Here is a 14,232-nt window from a genome sequence, read left to right as displayed (position 1 = left end):
CTCCCACTTGGTTTATGGACATGTTAATCTCAGACAGCCATCCACAAATAAGGCAGTAATGGCATTGCTTCCGACCCTACGTAGTACCCACCCAACCACTATACAAACATTGGTTGTTGCTGCCCAATATGTCCCAAGAATTGCACTATATATCATTCATACCCACTCCTCTAAAACCATCTTTTCTATTACTATGTATGTGTATAAACATATATATACTTGACAATGAAATATCACTTTCTGTAACTCTGGACTATTAATCCTTGCTTTGAGTATATAAATGTGAGATGGATTAATATAAAGTGTAATAGAAAATAGGAAGGTTTAGTATATAGTATGGTTTTGGGGAGAAAAGAAGATGATTATATAATAGAAGAATCCTATTCTGACGGTGAATAAAAGGGACCTTTTTTAATCTATTCGGAAACCTAAACGCAAATGGTCCCTTGCAGAAAGAGCAAAAGATGAGAATGGATTGATACACACGTGAACCATCTCATCACATGCACACACCGCAACAAAAACTACAAACAACTTCCCAAAAACCAAAAAACCTTTTGCCCATTATATGCCATATATACCATACACAACATACAGACATACATCTCTCTCTCTCTCTCTCTCTCTCTCTCTCTCTTCCTTTTGAACCTCATCAAAATAATTTAGTAGTATTCGTAGTAGTATTCCCTTTCTCTCCATGGCTTCTCCAAAGTCATCTTCTCCATCTCCATTTCACTTTACAGTCGTAGCTTTATGCATTGTTTGGTTAGAACAGAGAGTGTCGTCGGTGGTGCTGGTGGGGCTGAGGAACCACCACAGCCACAATGCGCAGCACAGAAACCCAATGCTGCACACCAACCAGACTTCCTGCGCTCTCTTCATGGGCAGTTGGGTTCGGGACGACACTTACCCACTCTACCAATACTCTTGTCCGGTAATCGACTCCGAATTCAACTGTCAGATGTACGGCAGACCCGACACCGACTACCTTAAGTTCCGGTGGCAGCCCGCCAACTGCCAAATCCCAAGGTAATAGTAATCATTCAAACTATTCCCCGCCGGCCATATGTATGAAATGAGAGATAATGGTTGGGTGGTGCAGGTTCAATGGGGGGGAGTTTGCGATGAGGATGAGGGGGAAGAGTGTGATGTTTGTGGGGGATTCATTGGGAAGGAATCAATGGCAGTCCTTGATTTGCATGATATCAGCTGGGATTTCTCCGTCGTCGCCTACGCAGTTTGTGAGAGGAGACCCTGTTTCCACCTTCAAGTTCTTGGTCAGCCCCCCACCCACCAAACCCCTTTTTTTTTATTTTTTTGGAAATTTGAATTTTGATTAGTTTAATAATAATTATTAAATAAATTGGAGGAGCAGGAATACGGGGTGTCGGTGTCGTTTTACAGGGCTCCGTATCTGGTGGATATCGACGTGGTGCAGGGGAAAAGAGTGCTGAGATTGGATGAGATTAGAGGCAACGCCAATGCTTGGACGGGCGTTGATGTTCTTTCCTTCAACACCGGTCATTGGTGGACTCACAAAGGATCTCTCCAAGGGTACATACCTTTTTTTCCCACTCTCTAATATTTAACTGCCTTTTTTTTATTTCTTTTGAAACAATTTCCACTTGATATTAATATTCGCCCTAGGAAATAATTATTATGATTCAAAGTGAATTTTTTTTATATAATAATAATTAAATATGATTGTATAATAACTATTAATTGTTCTTTTAGCATAAATCATTAAATTTAAATTATTTTACGTGAAAATCAAAATAAGCACAAAACTCTGCTAAGTTGACGTGTTGAAAACAAAACTAAGTGTTATCACGAAGATTAGGACATTTAAAGGTAGTGCCAGCAAAATAGACTATATATAGTTTAAAATATGGCAATTAGTCGCAAGTTGCGTGAACGAAGAACACAATAAGGCAAACAAGGTCAGATGATTCTTTTCTAAAATGCCCTTTGTTTTTTTTTTTTTTAATCTTCTTTTCAAAGTGCACCTTTTATCTATTTTAATTTTCATTATATAGCTTACCCTTTAGCTCCAAAATATGAGGTCAAGACATCAGTCATAAACAAATATTTTGGTCACAATTAATGTGATGTAAAATATTAATTCATCATAATTAAAATTTAAATTTTTGTGTCAATTTATTTGATAGTTATTGGCAGCAATCATATTCATTTGTAACGTAGGAAATAATTTATTTTTTTTTTATAATAATAAGAATGATTGGTGAAAATATTAAAGTTGGTATGTAATTAAAAATGAAGGTGGGATTACATGGAAGCAGAGGGGAGTATATACGAAGACATGGACAGATTGGTGGCTCTGGAGAGAGGGCTGAGAACATGGGCCAAATGGATTGACGCCAACATCGACACCAGCAGGAGCAGAGTCTTCTTTCAAGGCATTTCTCCCACTCATTACAAGTATGTTCTTCCTCCCTCCCTCTACGTCTTCTTTTCTTCATTACTTAATTCCTTAAATTATTGGATGTATGTATGTAGTGCGAATAATTGCATTATATGTACTTTCTATCTCTATCAGCCTGTCTCAAATTATTGTTGTGTGCCAGCTTGTTTCAAATTGCTCCTGTCTTTTTGCTTTTTTTAAAACAAGTGGGATGCAGCCCTTCTGAGGGAGGACCCATCACAATAGGTTGGGAGTGGTGTAGATTTTTTATTACACTTTAATGATATATATTAGGGTCGAAGATCCTTCATGAGAAGACTGTGTGGATCTTACATGACACTTTTGCGTTATAAATTGATGTCACAATTAGATATATGATGGATATTCCATGGTGTAATATTTGTATGTAGTAGTAAAATGAGGTAAAAGGTAGAGGGAAAGAGGGGAGGGGTCAACTTGCATTAAAGTGTTGAAGTTCATAGACTCAGAACACAGTCTTTTGCCAAAAGTAGCGGTTCATAAATGATCAAGTTGTGTGTCTCTGTGTGTGTGTGTGGTGAAAATAACGTTTTGGGAGAAATTTTAGTTAAGACCAACTTTGGGGGCGCTTGTGAAGTTGGACATTGATTGGAGGTATTTATATTTACCGTCGGTGGAAATGTGAAATAGTGTGGTGGTCTTATCTCATCACATGTGAGGGAGGAGACCAACCGACACACGTCAATGCCTAGGCACATTAGTGTTGTTGGCTTGCTTTTTATATCATCATATCTGGATTTTTTCTATAAATAATAGGCAATATTATTTATTCATTTTTTAACCCCTTTCTTTTCCCTCTTGGATCTGGAAAATATTATAAAACAAATTAATCGTAGTAGCCACTAGTTATTGGAACTAGAGACGGGCGGGGGCGGGGGGGGGGGGCGGGGAGTACGTAAAGGCTAAGAGGTTCAGCAGCATCTGATGATATATTTTTACACATATATGACATATTTTAGTTATTAATAGTGTAATTCCACAGCATTTAAGAAAATTTCAGAGGTTCAGCAAACTCTGATGAATATACTTTCGAACATGGATAAGGTTTGAAAAATACGAGTACAAGGTCCTAGGAAACTGACTGGATGTTTATCCCATTTTATGCAGCCCAAGTGAGTGGAATGCCGGGGCCGTAACAACATCAAAGAGCTGTTACGGGGAGACGATGCCTATGACTGGGATGTCTGGATACGCAGGGACGTACCCGGATCAAATGAAGGTGGTGCAAGTAGTGCTGAGTTCCATGAACAAGCCTCCCTTCTTGCTTGACATAACATTGCTCTCTGCTATGAGGAAGGACGCCCACCCCTCCATCTATAGCGGTGATCTCACCGCCGAGCAGAGAGCCAATCCGGATCATTCTGCCGACTGTAGCCATTGGTGCCTGCCGGGCTTGCCTGATACTTGGAACCAACTATTCTACACTGCTCTCTTCTACTTACACTAGCATTCCTTCCTTGTTAATTATTTACTTATTTACACTCCATAGTTCTATAGCTTTGACATAATGGTGTTCAGATTTCAGAGAGAGGCTGCAAAGAATACCTCTTCTCTTGTATATTAGTGCCTCCACTTAAGAGGAAGTAGGAGTATTAAGAATACAACTCAGCAAGAATGTAGTGTTACAAATCAGGTTATAAGCTTTATTTATGCTAAAAAGCAATCAAGTCTCCTTAAATTTATGTGCTATCTTTTCGAGGTAGAACAAACTCTGAGAAATACAAAATAGTTCAGTTCCCTTGTTCTGTTCTTTCCTTTTTTATTTTTTTAAGAACAGATCAATTACATTTTGCAGTATATTAAAATACTCAAATCTATTAAGCACATCAACATATAACAAGCAAAGCATAAAAAACAATAAACTACACACCAATATTTAAGTAGACCATCCACATGAGTATAACTCAAATTTAAGACCTTTGCCCAGTGATGAGAGTTGGAGCCTCAGCCTGTGCCTCACTGGCTTAGTTCTAAGTATTCACATCGGCTACTTTATGCTTCCACCTATTGCTATTAGCACAACTATGAGATCTCTATCACAACTCCTGCATAACTTCAAGGCAATTTTACCTAGATTTGATCTAATTTGAGCTCAAATTTAGCTCAAAGTCTATCTGAATTTCAGTTGATAATATTATTGAGTTCAAAATTGAAACTGCTGAGCTAGGCTTATAGACTGTTGGGACTATTCACGTATTGGAAGGCTAAGTTGGCATGTGCACAATTCTAATAGCAAACCCAAAAGTAATAGTAGTAGAAAACCTTCACAAGAAGCTCATGATATTCTCACTGGCTGGCATCAAGATGACATTAAACCTAAAATATATGGTAATGATGTATGATGACAGCAAGAATTGAAACAAAATTAAGCTTAGACATCCAAGTTGGGCCAAAGAAATGAGTAAAAAATACTTATTCAATTCTCGACTACTATATACAGTTGTGAGTTCATACAAATCTGGTATTCTAAGAAAATCTGCAGATCTACTTTTCCTAGTTTGTTAGAATGGCTAAACCAAGGCCAAATACAGAGTTGCCGGATAGTGCTTGCATCAAGTCAGGAAGCAGATTAACATGATATAGCATCGGTCCCAGCACTTGAACTTTTCTGCATAACTAATATATGAAATTAAGAAAATGAACAGATCCGAGAAAACCCATTTATCTAGCAAGATAAAGTAGGAATTACCAACCTTCAGTTTCTTCGCCGTTTTGCTTTGTGGTTCTTCCACTGTTTAAGTAAATGCTCAATCCCCTCTTTTAAGGAACCCTTCCTCTTTTCGTTGGAATTCCACAGCTCCGGTACTGGATACCTACCACTAGGGTTGTACTCATTCATCTCATGCAGAGCCGTCGTCACAGTCTCATACACTTCATCCCCTAATTCAGTCTTCAGTTCCTTCAACTTCTCATCATTTTCATCAAGTACTTCCTAACAATTTTTCAAAGTGAGTTTAAAAATGAGAAGAAAAAGGGCGGATCTTAGTGAACCCAAATATATGACGGTGTTCACACAAATATCTTTCATTATGATTCAGTATAATTTCTTGCCGGATATTAACTAGTGCTAGAACAATCTATGTGAAGAATCAAAGACATAAGACCGTCACCAGAATCAGGTAAGATTTGGGGTTGGGGCTTCAAGTAGAGAATAAACTGAAATTGGCTGACTATATCATGGCATATAGTAGTAGGTTCCTATCTAGTGGACCTGTGCATCCTATAGATTTTTACATACAATTCAACAGCTCAAGTGTTCAGTTTTGTTTAAACCAGAACAATTTTTATTCTTTCAAGTAACAACAGCAAATGCAATACTTCACAGCAACAGATGTTTGATACTCAAGTTGAATGTAATAGGATGAGATGATAAAGAGAAGACTAGGAGCAGAAATGTAGTACATGTTTTCAAAGATTTCGACCAAAATTGGTTCTGCATATTTGAACTATAATTTAAACCTTTCAAATGCCAATAGATCAAACATAACCACTCAGGGTATAGATAAGTGCATTTAGAAGACAAGGAGAGAGACATGCACATGCATGCACACACACAACACAAAAGGAAATCAAAAGAGAAAGGTGCTTCATTAGGGATGCACATTAAATGGCTGCCAGCAAGGGAGACAGACAAGAATAGAAACAAAAATCATAGCATCTTGCATTAGAACGAAGATGAAACTACTGGAGGTAAAAGTTCTCAAGATTTGTTTTAAAACTGATCTACTGTGAACACTCAGCAAAACAATTAGCTTTCTTTTCAGCTGTGGCACTTGCCGACAAGTGAAGCGACTTGCATGATCCCACTGACTTCATGAGAGTTGCCAAATTAGGTTGATGAGATGCTCTAAAATCTTGAACCTGGAAGCTGATATTCAATTTGATTAAATTTGGATAAGAAACCTCTGCTGAAATCAGAACCAACAGAAAATCCCAACATCAAATTTTCACACGGATATCTTTTGGTTCAAAGCCAAAACTTCCATCTGAATATTAGCAAAAGCACTTCTGTCATTCACCTCACCTAATACATAAGGCAACTGAGTTTCAAATATTTATTGAAATTCCTTTGGCCTATCCTCTGAATTTTTCAAGATCACCTTCAAGAATCTTCAATTGGAATTTTTCAATTATATGTTTCCTGATTAATCTTTTGAAGATGATTGGGTAAAAAGAAAGAAGAACAAGACAAAAGAAAGAGTTGTTCTCTTTTACAGGTTCTTTTTCAGTGCACACAAGAAAGGAAGACTTATCTAAAAAGTACAAATATTCCGTATCAGATATTCAGAATGTAGATAATAGAGAGCTGATTATATCTCTCTCCCTTGTGCATAAACACACGCATGCATACATACCAGGTATTTCATTGCTGGGTCCAAATTTATTTCACTCCCCAAGTATTGTCAAGAACATTTCAGATTTGAGTCAGTTCCATGTTCTAGACCTTTGGTGCTAGGTCTAAAAATGACCAAAATTGAAACTTCTAGGTGACACTCGAATATAAATATTTTGAATCGAACAAAACATGAGCTTGTCAACATGAGCGCAAACATACTCTCATGGGAGATCTCATCAGTGCAGTGTAGAGCAACTGAGCAAGCATGAACTAGAAATGATGTCACCCATAAAATTGCATACCTTAGGGTTTCCTCCATCCATGACCACCTTATATGGATGCCAGCTTGGATCCCTCAGGTAATCTTCCCACAAGGAACAGAGTTCCATTGCTTTTACAGTCACATTTTCACCACCATACTTCATATTTGCAGCTTTGACAAATGGCTTTCCATCAAGCTCGCCCATCCTCTTAACACAAATGTTAGCACGGCTATCCTTCAAACACTGTGCAGGAAAGAAATGTAAACATCAAATGCTTAATGGAGCCAGGACTTATACTTCATTTGAATTGTCGTTTACCAATAAAAGCAACAAAAAGTTGTTCATCTTTTGCTTTTTCATTTTGTTGCAAAAAGTTATGCACATCAATTTATTAACCAGGTATAATAATCCCTGCAACTAAACAGTTAGATGTTGCACATGGTCTACGAGGGAAATGGCAAAGATAGGGAATTCAAGAGCATATTCAGCAACCTATTCCAAGTTGGGTGTTCTGAGAATTTTCCAAGCATATTTAAAATTGTTAAAAAAGGGGTGTTTGAGATGAAGGAAAAGAGAAAATGCTATAAATACAGGAAAAATGAAACAGAGATTCGCCAAACTAATCTATCAAACCATCCAAAAGTGCTTGTTTGACAATCTAGACTTCAGCCACTGATGTAGCTATTTGTGTTGCATTTCTCCCTCTCAAACATTAAAAGCGAAAACATATGTCGCGGTTCAGCTTGAGCTGTCAACTGTACTTAAACATTGAGGTACTAGATGAAATTGAAAAGCTCCTTCATCAAAATCACTCCCTTTTACTCCATCTCCATCGTCGAGCAGTTAGGTAACATTCTCATGCTAACCTTCTCTTAACTATATGACAAGATTGTCCCTACAAGAAACAGGCAACTACCTTGCATGTACTTGATCTTGACTTCTTGAGGGCAAGTCAGTATAATCTTATATTAAAGATCGATGAGAACATTAAGGTTGGCACCTTTTATTAAGAAAAACTAATGTTGCAATAAGTTGACACGTAACCCCTAACAATGACATCCAAATCTGCGAATCATGGACATTGAATAAGGTAATTATCCTCAGCCGACTAATGAAATAAGCATGCTGGACAATTAGCAAAAGAATGAAATGATGGATGAAACAGGTAAGGCAGTTATGCAGGCAAAGTAATCTTTTAGGAGTTTCATGTCATTTTCAAGGTAAAACACTTAACCTGACTTTTTCCTAACATCAATATAAATGCTATTAGTTATTCTATGGAAATAAAGAAAGCAAGACGTATAGGAACTGAATCAAAGATTTCCTGCAGAAACCAGGGAGTATCTTCTCCTTTCTCGTGAAGAAGACTGAGGAAATACGCAAAACCCGAACTGTTTATATCTCCAATTTTTTTCAGTTTGAAATGTACATCTATGATGTGCATGTGGGAGTTGCATGACTAAAGCAATTATTCAAATTGCCTTTCTTTAGTGAATCGGAAATTTACTCCCTAAATAGGGTACTGCCTTCCACTTCCAGATCTACAATTCAGTATCTTGTGTAACGTGAAAATACCTAGCCTCCTACATTCCTAGTCTAAGAAGAAAAAACAATAAAAGGGCCACATAATTCTGTGGTTAATCAACTCAAGACATTAGTAAATACAGTAATAATAGTTCAGAGTTAAAAAAAAGTTAATCAAAAAATTCATTTTGCAAAATAATAAAAATAATAGAAAAGTAACAGGAACGGGGAAAGCCTATCGCATTGTAAAAACAGTGTCAAAAAACTCACTTTTATTAGCTGCTTGCGGGCTTCCTGCAGCTCATCGTTGGTCCTTCTCTCCTTGATAATTAATGCTTGATTCAGAGATTCCAGACCATCAAGTTCTTCTAATTTATCCCGAAGCTCCTCTTCAACTGACTCTAACTTCTTTTCGTCCTCCTTATCTCCTTCATCCGTAATGTATTTCATAACCTCTATAGCACCCTTCATCCGCTGTATCTGCAACTCCAGTGCTTGCTTCTGGTCAAGCTTCGCTTCAAGCTCTATAATCTTTTTGTGAAGGAGTTGCTTTTGCCTCTGTTGTTAAACACCAACGAAATTCAACCAAGGACATTCAATAGCATAAACTTCAGAAAGTCTCAGAACGATGAAATGGAAAACGTACTTTTTGTTCCTCTACAAGATTAAGCATTTGCTGATCGGCCTTCTTTTGTTGCAGAATTGCCATCTCATTCTGCAGAAAATCACCTAGTCATTCTACCAGTTCACAGTTTCTTTTATTGAAATAAGTAAAAGGAACAAAAAGGGAACAGTAATTAATTTCCATAGACAATGAAAGATTAAGTTCAGACCAGATATACTGGCTAAGTACTAGGAGCTTTTAGCCTGTTAAAATTATAAATGTGCCTCCAACAGATATTCTTCACGTCATATCTACCGGGAGTTTGCTACAGTTTGATAAGGAATCAAAATAACATGTTAACATAAAAAATACCATTTTTTTCTGGTTATCCAACTTCTTCTTCTCACTCTCATTCAGAGCTTGGCGTTGTCTTAGGCCTTTCTCCCTTAACTTCAATGCTTCTCTCTGAGCCTCCAACTCTGATTTACTTCTCTTGTGCTCCTCAGAAATTTGACGCAGCTTCTTAGATGCATTATCCTGCATCTTCTTCATCTCTTTTTGAAACAAAAAAGGGGATTAGTCAGGTGCATTCTTCCCAGAACATTAAGTATACTAACTTTTGAGCTTTCATTTTATGTACCTTACAGAATACCAAATAAAGCATGCAAATAACAGATGTCCTACATATAGTACCTTCATTGTAGCTTTTAACCATCTCTTCCTTTTGCACCATAATATTTCCCATAAAAATTTCAGTCTTGCTAATGTTCTTCTTTATCTCTTCACACTTCTTCTTCTTCGACTCCAATTCATTAGTCAAGTTGCACATTAGGCTTTTGTCTTTCCTTCTATCTTCATTTTGTATGTCAGACACAGTCTTAAGATCTCCATTCTTCTGAAGGTGCTTACCCACGAGACCCCTTCCCCAATACTCTTCTCCACGGGCAAGCCAACCATACAGCTTATCTCCTTTATGTCCTTTTGCATACCAATCTCTCTTTCCATGGTGATCCATTTCAAATGCTTTCTCAAAAGCCATAGCGTCCTTGAATCCCTCCCAATCTTTGTTAAATTCAGCAATTGCAAACCCAGAGTGCCCCTGGAAATCCCACAAAGGATGAACTTTTATAGGATTGTATCCTTGGGTAACCAACTCCTCTCTCAGCTTTCGACCACTTTCACCAGCATACCTTCCATTCTTTTTTTCAACTGGAAGGTTGGCAACAATAGCCATCCAAGGCCAAACAATAGGCTCATCATCACTTTTCTGAGTAGATTGCCTCATAGCTGCATGAGATGGGGATTGCAAGCCCTGTTTTAAAATTCTTCCATGAGATTTTACTGAATCTTTGCGAACCATACCAATATCTGCTGATTTGGTAATTATTTCTCCAGGCTCAATGCATAAATCATCCATTTCAGGAGCTATACCTTCTTTCATAGATGCTATTTCACCTGATTCAGACACTATTTCTCTCTTATTCGATTGTGATGACTTCCCCTTCCCATGCCCATACCAATCCAAGTACTTAAGCAGTCCCAGATGTCTAGCTTTGTCTTTGAAGCTTGCACTTTTTGACTCTCTCGCAATTCTAGATGCATGCCTTTCTAGCTCCCTTACGTCATACTCCCTTCTTGCATGATCCTGACAATAAGGGCATCGGAGATACTTCCCAGCACCATGGATTCTGACAACTTCGTTCCTCAATTCTTTATAGTACCTATGCTCTAGTTCTTCTAGCTCAGAGTACCTACGGTCACTTCTCCTTTCTCTTCTGTGAGACATCTCCAGTCTGCATTCCTTACTGGAGAGGGAAAATAAAGGAGAGAATTGATCAAACAGAGTAAACACGAAAAATGCCATGTCTTGCACTGTATAGACATACGGTTTGCCAAATAAGCGAAAGAATCAATCTATTTCTAACAATAAGTTGCACTTAGTTTGTCTATAACAAAACATACTAAAATAACTTTAGTGTTAACAGAAAGAAAATGCTGAATGGTTGCTTTAAACTAATGACACTCCACCCAACTAAATCACGTTGGTACATAAACTTTTGGATTTTCAGCAAAAGGAGGCGCGGGGGGGATGGAGAACAGAAATGGCGGACCAAGTTGCTCAACTTACATACAATCATTACAACTAAAACAATTCACAGAGAATAATTTCATAATCCGATTGTTGTATTATTAGATTTGTTCACATAATTGTTGCCAGTGAATTTACAGTATTCAAACCTCAAAACCTGGTCGATTATGGCAAAAGTGAAAGTTCACATTTGATATATTTTCAGGGATGGCAATCAATTAAAAAAGTGTAAATTCACAGAGAAGAACCTTAGAGCACCAACCAAAAGAGTGTCATGAATTAAAAGAAAAAGGAGGGAAACCGTCATAATATAAGCACTAGCCAAAAGAGTGAGGGCTGAACTGCTACTTCTTTTCCTCTTCGTGCGAAAAACAAAGGAGGTAGATTTGGAGTTTAGGGTTCAAAACATTGAAGGTGATTTTCTGGAATCCAGACTAAGGAAAGACAAATGGGGTTAGGGTTCTCACTTTGATTTGGGGCCTATATTCGTGAATCTAAACCCTAACTCTCTCTGGAGCTCAAAAGTTGTAGAGTGAGCGCAGTTTCATTTTTTCCTTTTTCCTTTTCTTTTTTTGAATTTCTCTTGGTTTTTTACGGATTCACAAAGTTATATACCCTTTTTGGCACACAAAAGTGAAAATTTGTTGTCTAAATTCATAGGTCCAAGTGTGATTTTTTCCAAAAATAATTAATACATCAGGGTCAATTGAGATAATTTTTTTGATTTTAATGGTCAGCATGCTCAACTTTTTTTCCGTTTGGCCCACCTTGATAGGATAATTTATCCCACCTTATGCAATGAGATATAATCACCCACTTCTCCATATTTATTCAGACTAGACATCATTATATCAGGATACAGCAATATACATAAATAAGCTGAATATGGCAAAAGTGGAAGTTCTTATTTGATATGTTTTCAGGGATGGCAATCAGCAATATACATAAATAAGCTTCATTCAAGATGCATGAGGTTTTCTTTATCTTTTCAAAAAAGCAGAAGTATTACTCATTGGTGCTACATTTGTTAACAGGGATGCAGTAATCACACCTCAACAAAGTAAACTTATTGATTTCTTATAACTTAAACTCACTATATGGAAACTCTCCTGAGCAAGATAAATTAAAACTTATCTAGATACTCATTTGAATCACAATCAAAATAAATTTTCAGATTCACTGTCTCAAAAGTTCCATCCGAACATAGGCACACACATTAACTGGTCTAAATTTACATGGCTGTTTAGAGACAACAAATTTATTTACTTTGCGCTGAGATCAAAAAGACCATATACGCATACAAATGCTCAAATCAACAATCTTGATTATTAGTATGAAAAGAATCGCACCAAAGAATAAATCGCTCCAACCCTCAGCAAAACTGTACTTGTAACAGAAAACCATGCATGCATACGGAACAATATAACATTTCCATAACTCATGTACGTGGAGGAACCGCTGATCTTACCTCGAGAGCATCTTGTTTTGCCTGGTGGGGCTATGCATGCCAGGCACAAACAAAACAAAAAGGGGGATGATCGTCTTCGTGTGTACTCAATAAACAGAAAACAGAGTCGAGCACACCAAAGTCCTGAGCAGCGGTGTCGGATCAGATTTCCTGAGTAGACAAAACCCACAATCAAATCATGAGAGGGGGGAACAACTTTCTAGGGTTTAAAAAATCTGAAATCTTTCTTCAAAAAAATCACTGAAACAGTTGAACTTACATTGATGAAAAACCCAAAAAATGGAGGCGTTAGTTCCCCAATCTTAGAACAATGGGTTCCAGAGGTGAAACGCTAGGGTTTTTGAACGGGGAAAAATCGGAAGAAGACCAAAGGGTTTTGCTAGTGAAAGAAAACGAGAAGGCAGAGAGTAATGTTCTCTGACGCGCCAAAATACCTTTGTAGAAAGGGTTTTTTCTCTTTTCTTTTCTTTTTTTTTTTTATACATTCAAATATTATTTGATGTCTCCTAAAGCTAAATACACTTTACTCGAGAAAAAATGTATGTCTGCTACAACAAAACTTTAATACCATACTTTTCTAAATCATAAATAAGACCGTTTGCACATTAAATATTGCCATTACTTTTGTTATAAAAGGAATCTACTACGCAAACGGCCTCGTTCTATACTATCATCTTCTTCAATTAAAAAGTATGATACCCGCCATACAAATAGCTCTAAAACATATTTATCCGCTTTATATATAATAACTACAATCACTGTACGTGACCATTTTATTAAAAAACTAGCGATAGTATGTAGTGTGCAAGCAATATTATTTACAATACATAGCTTGATCGTTTCAAAAAAATGATATCAGAATTAAAGTTGTTCAGTTTAGTTAATTGAATCGAACCTCAAACTGAAAATTTGATTTACTATTTTTAAAAACCGAAAATCGAATCAAATATTGTCGGTTCGGTTCGGTTTAAAACGAACTTGATTAGGTTTTTTCGGTTAAAAAATCAAAAAAATCGATTTTTTAAAAATATATATATATGAATAACTTAATATTTTTTTCTATTTTATCAAAAAATACATGTATTAAAATATAAAAAACTAATGTATAATGAAAATAATATTTACGAATTCAATTCAAAATTTCATATCAAAAGAAAATGATATAATTTAATTAATAAAATATAATATAATATAATATATAAAATAATATATATATATAAATCAATTTTCAGTTCAGTAACTGAATTAAAAATAAAAAACTGAAAATCGAACCAAATTTTTTAATTCGTCCAATTTAACAGACTTAAACACTTCTAACCAAAATTATAAGCTGTCATATATTATAATACTAGAAATAGATTTTCTCACTATTACATGTTATATTATCACTCATTAAATTGATTGTTTAGGTAAATATGAAGGGTAGCTCTATGTTTTAGATGTATATCTTTAACAAAAGTACCTAATTCAGAATTTTTAATTGAATT

General features: G+C 36.4%; 2 protein-coding genes across 3 annotated transcripts; one reads left to right on the top strand and one right to left on the bottom strand.

Moving 5' to 3' along the window:
• Window positions 1-556: 556 nt before the first annotated feature.
• On the top strand, window positions 557-4,198 carry PMR5 (Pmr5/Cas1p GDSL/SGNH-like acyl-esterase family protein (DUF828)). Its single transcript, XM_011091175.3, has 5 exons — window positions 557-1,029; window positions 1,103-1,277; window positions 1,376-1,554; window positions 2,281-2,439; window positions 3,569-4,198. The coding sequence occupies exons 1-5, from the start codon at window positions 698-700 to the stop codon at window positions 3,906-3,908; spliced, it is 1,185 nt and encodes a 394-aa protein (XP_011089477.1). The 5' UTR covers window positions 557-697; the 3' UTR covers window positions 3,909-4,198.
• Window positions 4,199-4,815: 617 nt separating this feature from the next.
• Window positions 4,816-13,184, bottom strand: LOC105170417 (protein INVOLVED IN DE NOVO 2). 2 transcript variants are annotated; one of them, XM_020696948.2, is made up of 9 exons: window positions 13,005-13,184; window positions 12,746-12,895; window positions 9,882-10,993; window positions 9,561-9,742; window positions 9,231-9,299; window positions 8,855-9,142; window positions 7,100-7,303; window positions 5,155-5,393; window positions 4,816-5,077 (listed from the first exon to the last, which is right to left on the bottom strand). In XM_020696948.2, the coding sequence occupies exons 2-8, from the start codon at window positions 12,781-12,783 to the stop codon at window positions 5,157-5,159; spliced, it is 2,130 nt and encodes a 709-aa protein (XP_020552607.1). In that variant the 5' UTR covers window positions 12,784-12,895; window positions 13,005-13,184; the 3' UTR covers window positions 4,816-5,077; window positions 5,155-5,156. The 2 variants fall into 2 exon arrangements, with proteins under 2 accessions (XP_020552607.1, XP_011089476.1); XM_011091174.3 differs by having other exon boundaries at window positions 4,816-5,069; window positions 13,005-13,183.
• Between the last annotated feature and the right edge of the window lie 1,048 nt (window positions 13,185-14,232).

The sequence above is a fragment of the Sesamum indicum genome, linkage group LG9 (assembly GCF_026168435.1).
Source record: "Sesamum indicum cultivar Baizhima isolate 11 linkage group LG9, ASM2616843v1, whole genome shotgun sequence".
Classification (NCBI taxonomy): Eukaryota; Viridiplantae; Streptophyta; class Magnoliopsida; order Lamiales; family Pedaliaceae; genus Sesamum; species Sesamum indicum.
This window is presented reverse-complemented; position numbering and strand designations above follow the sequence as displayed.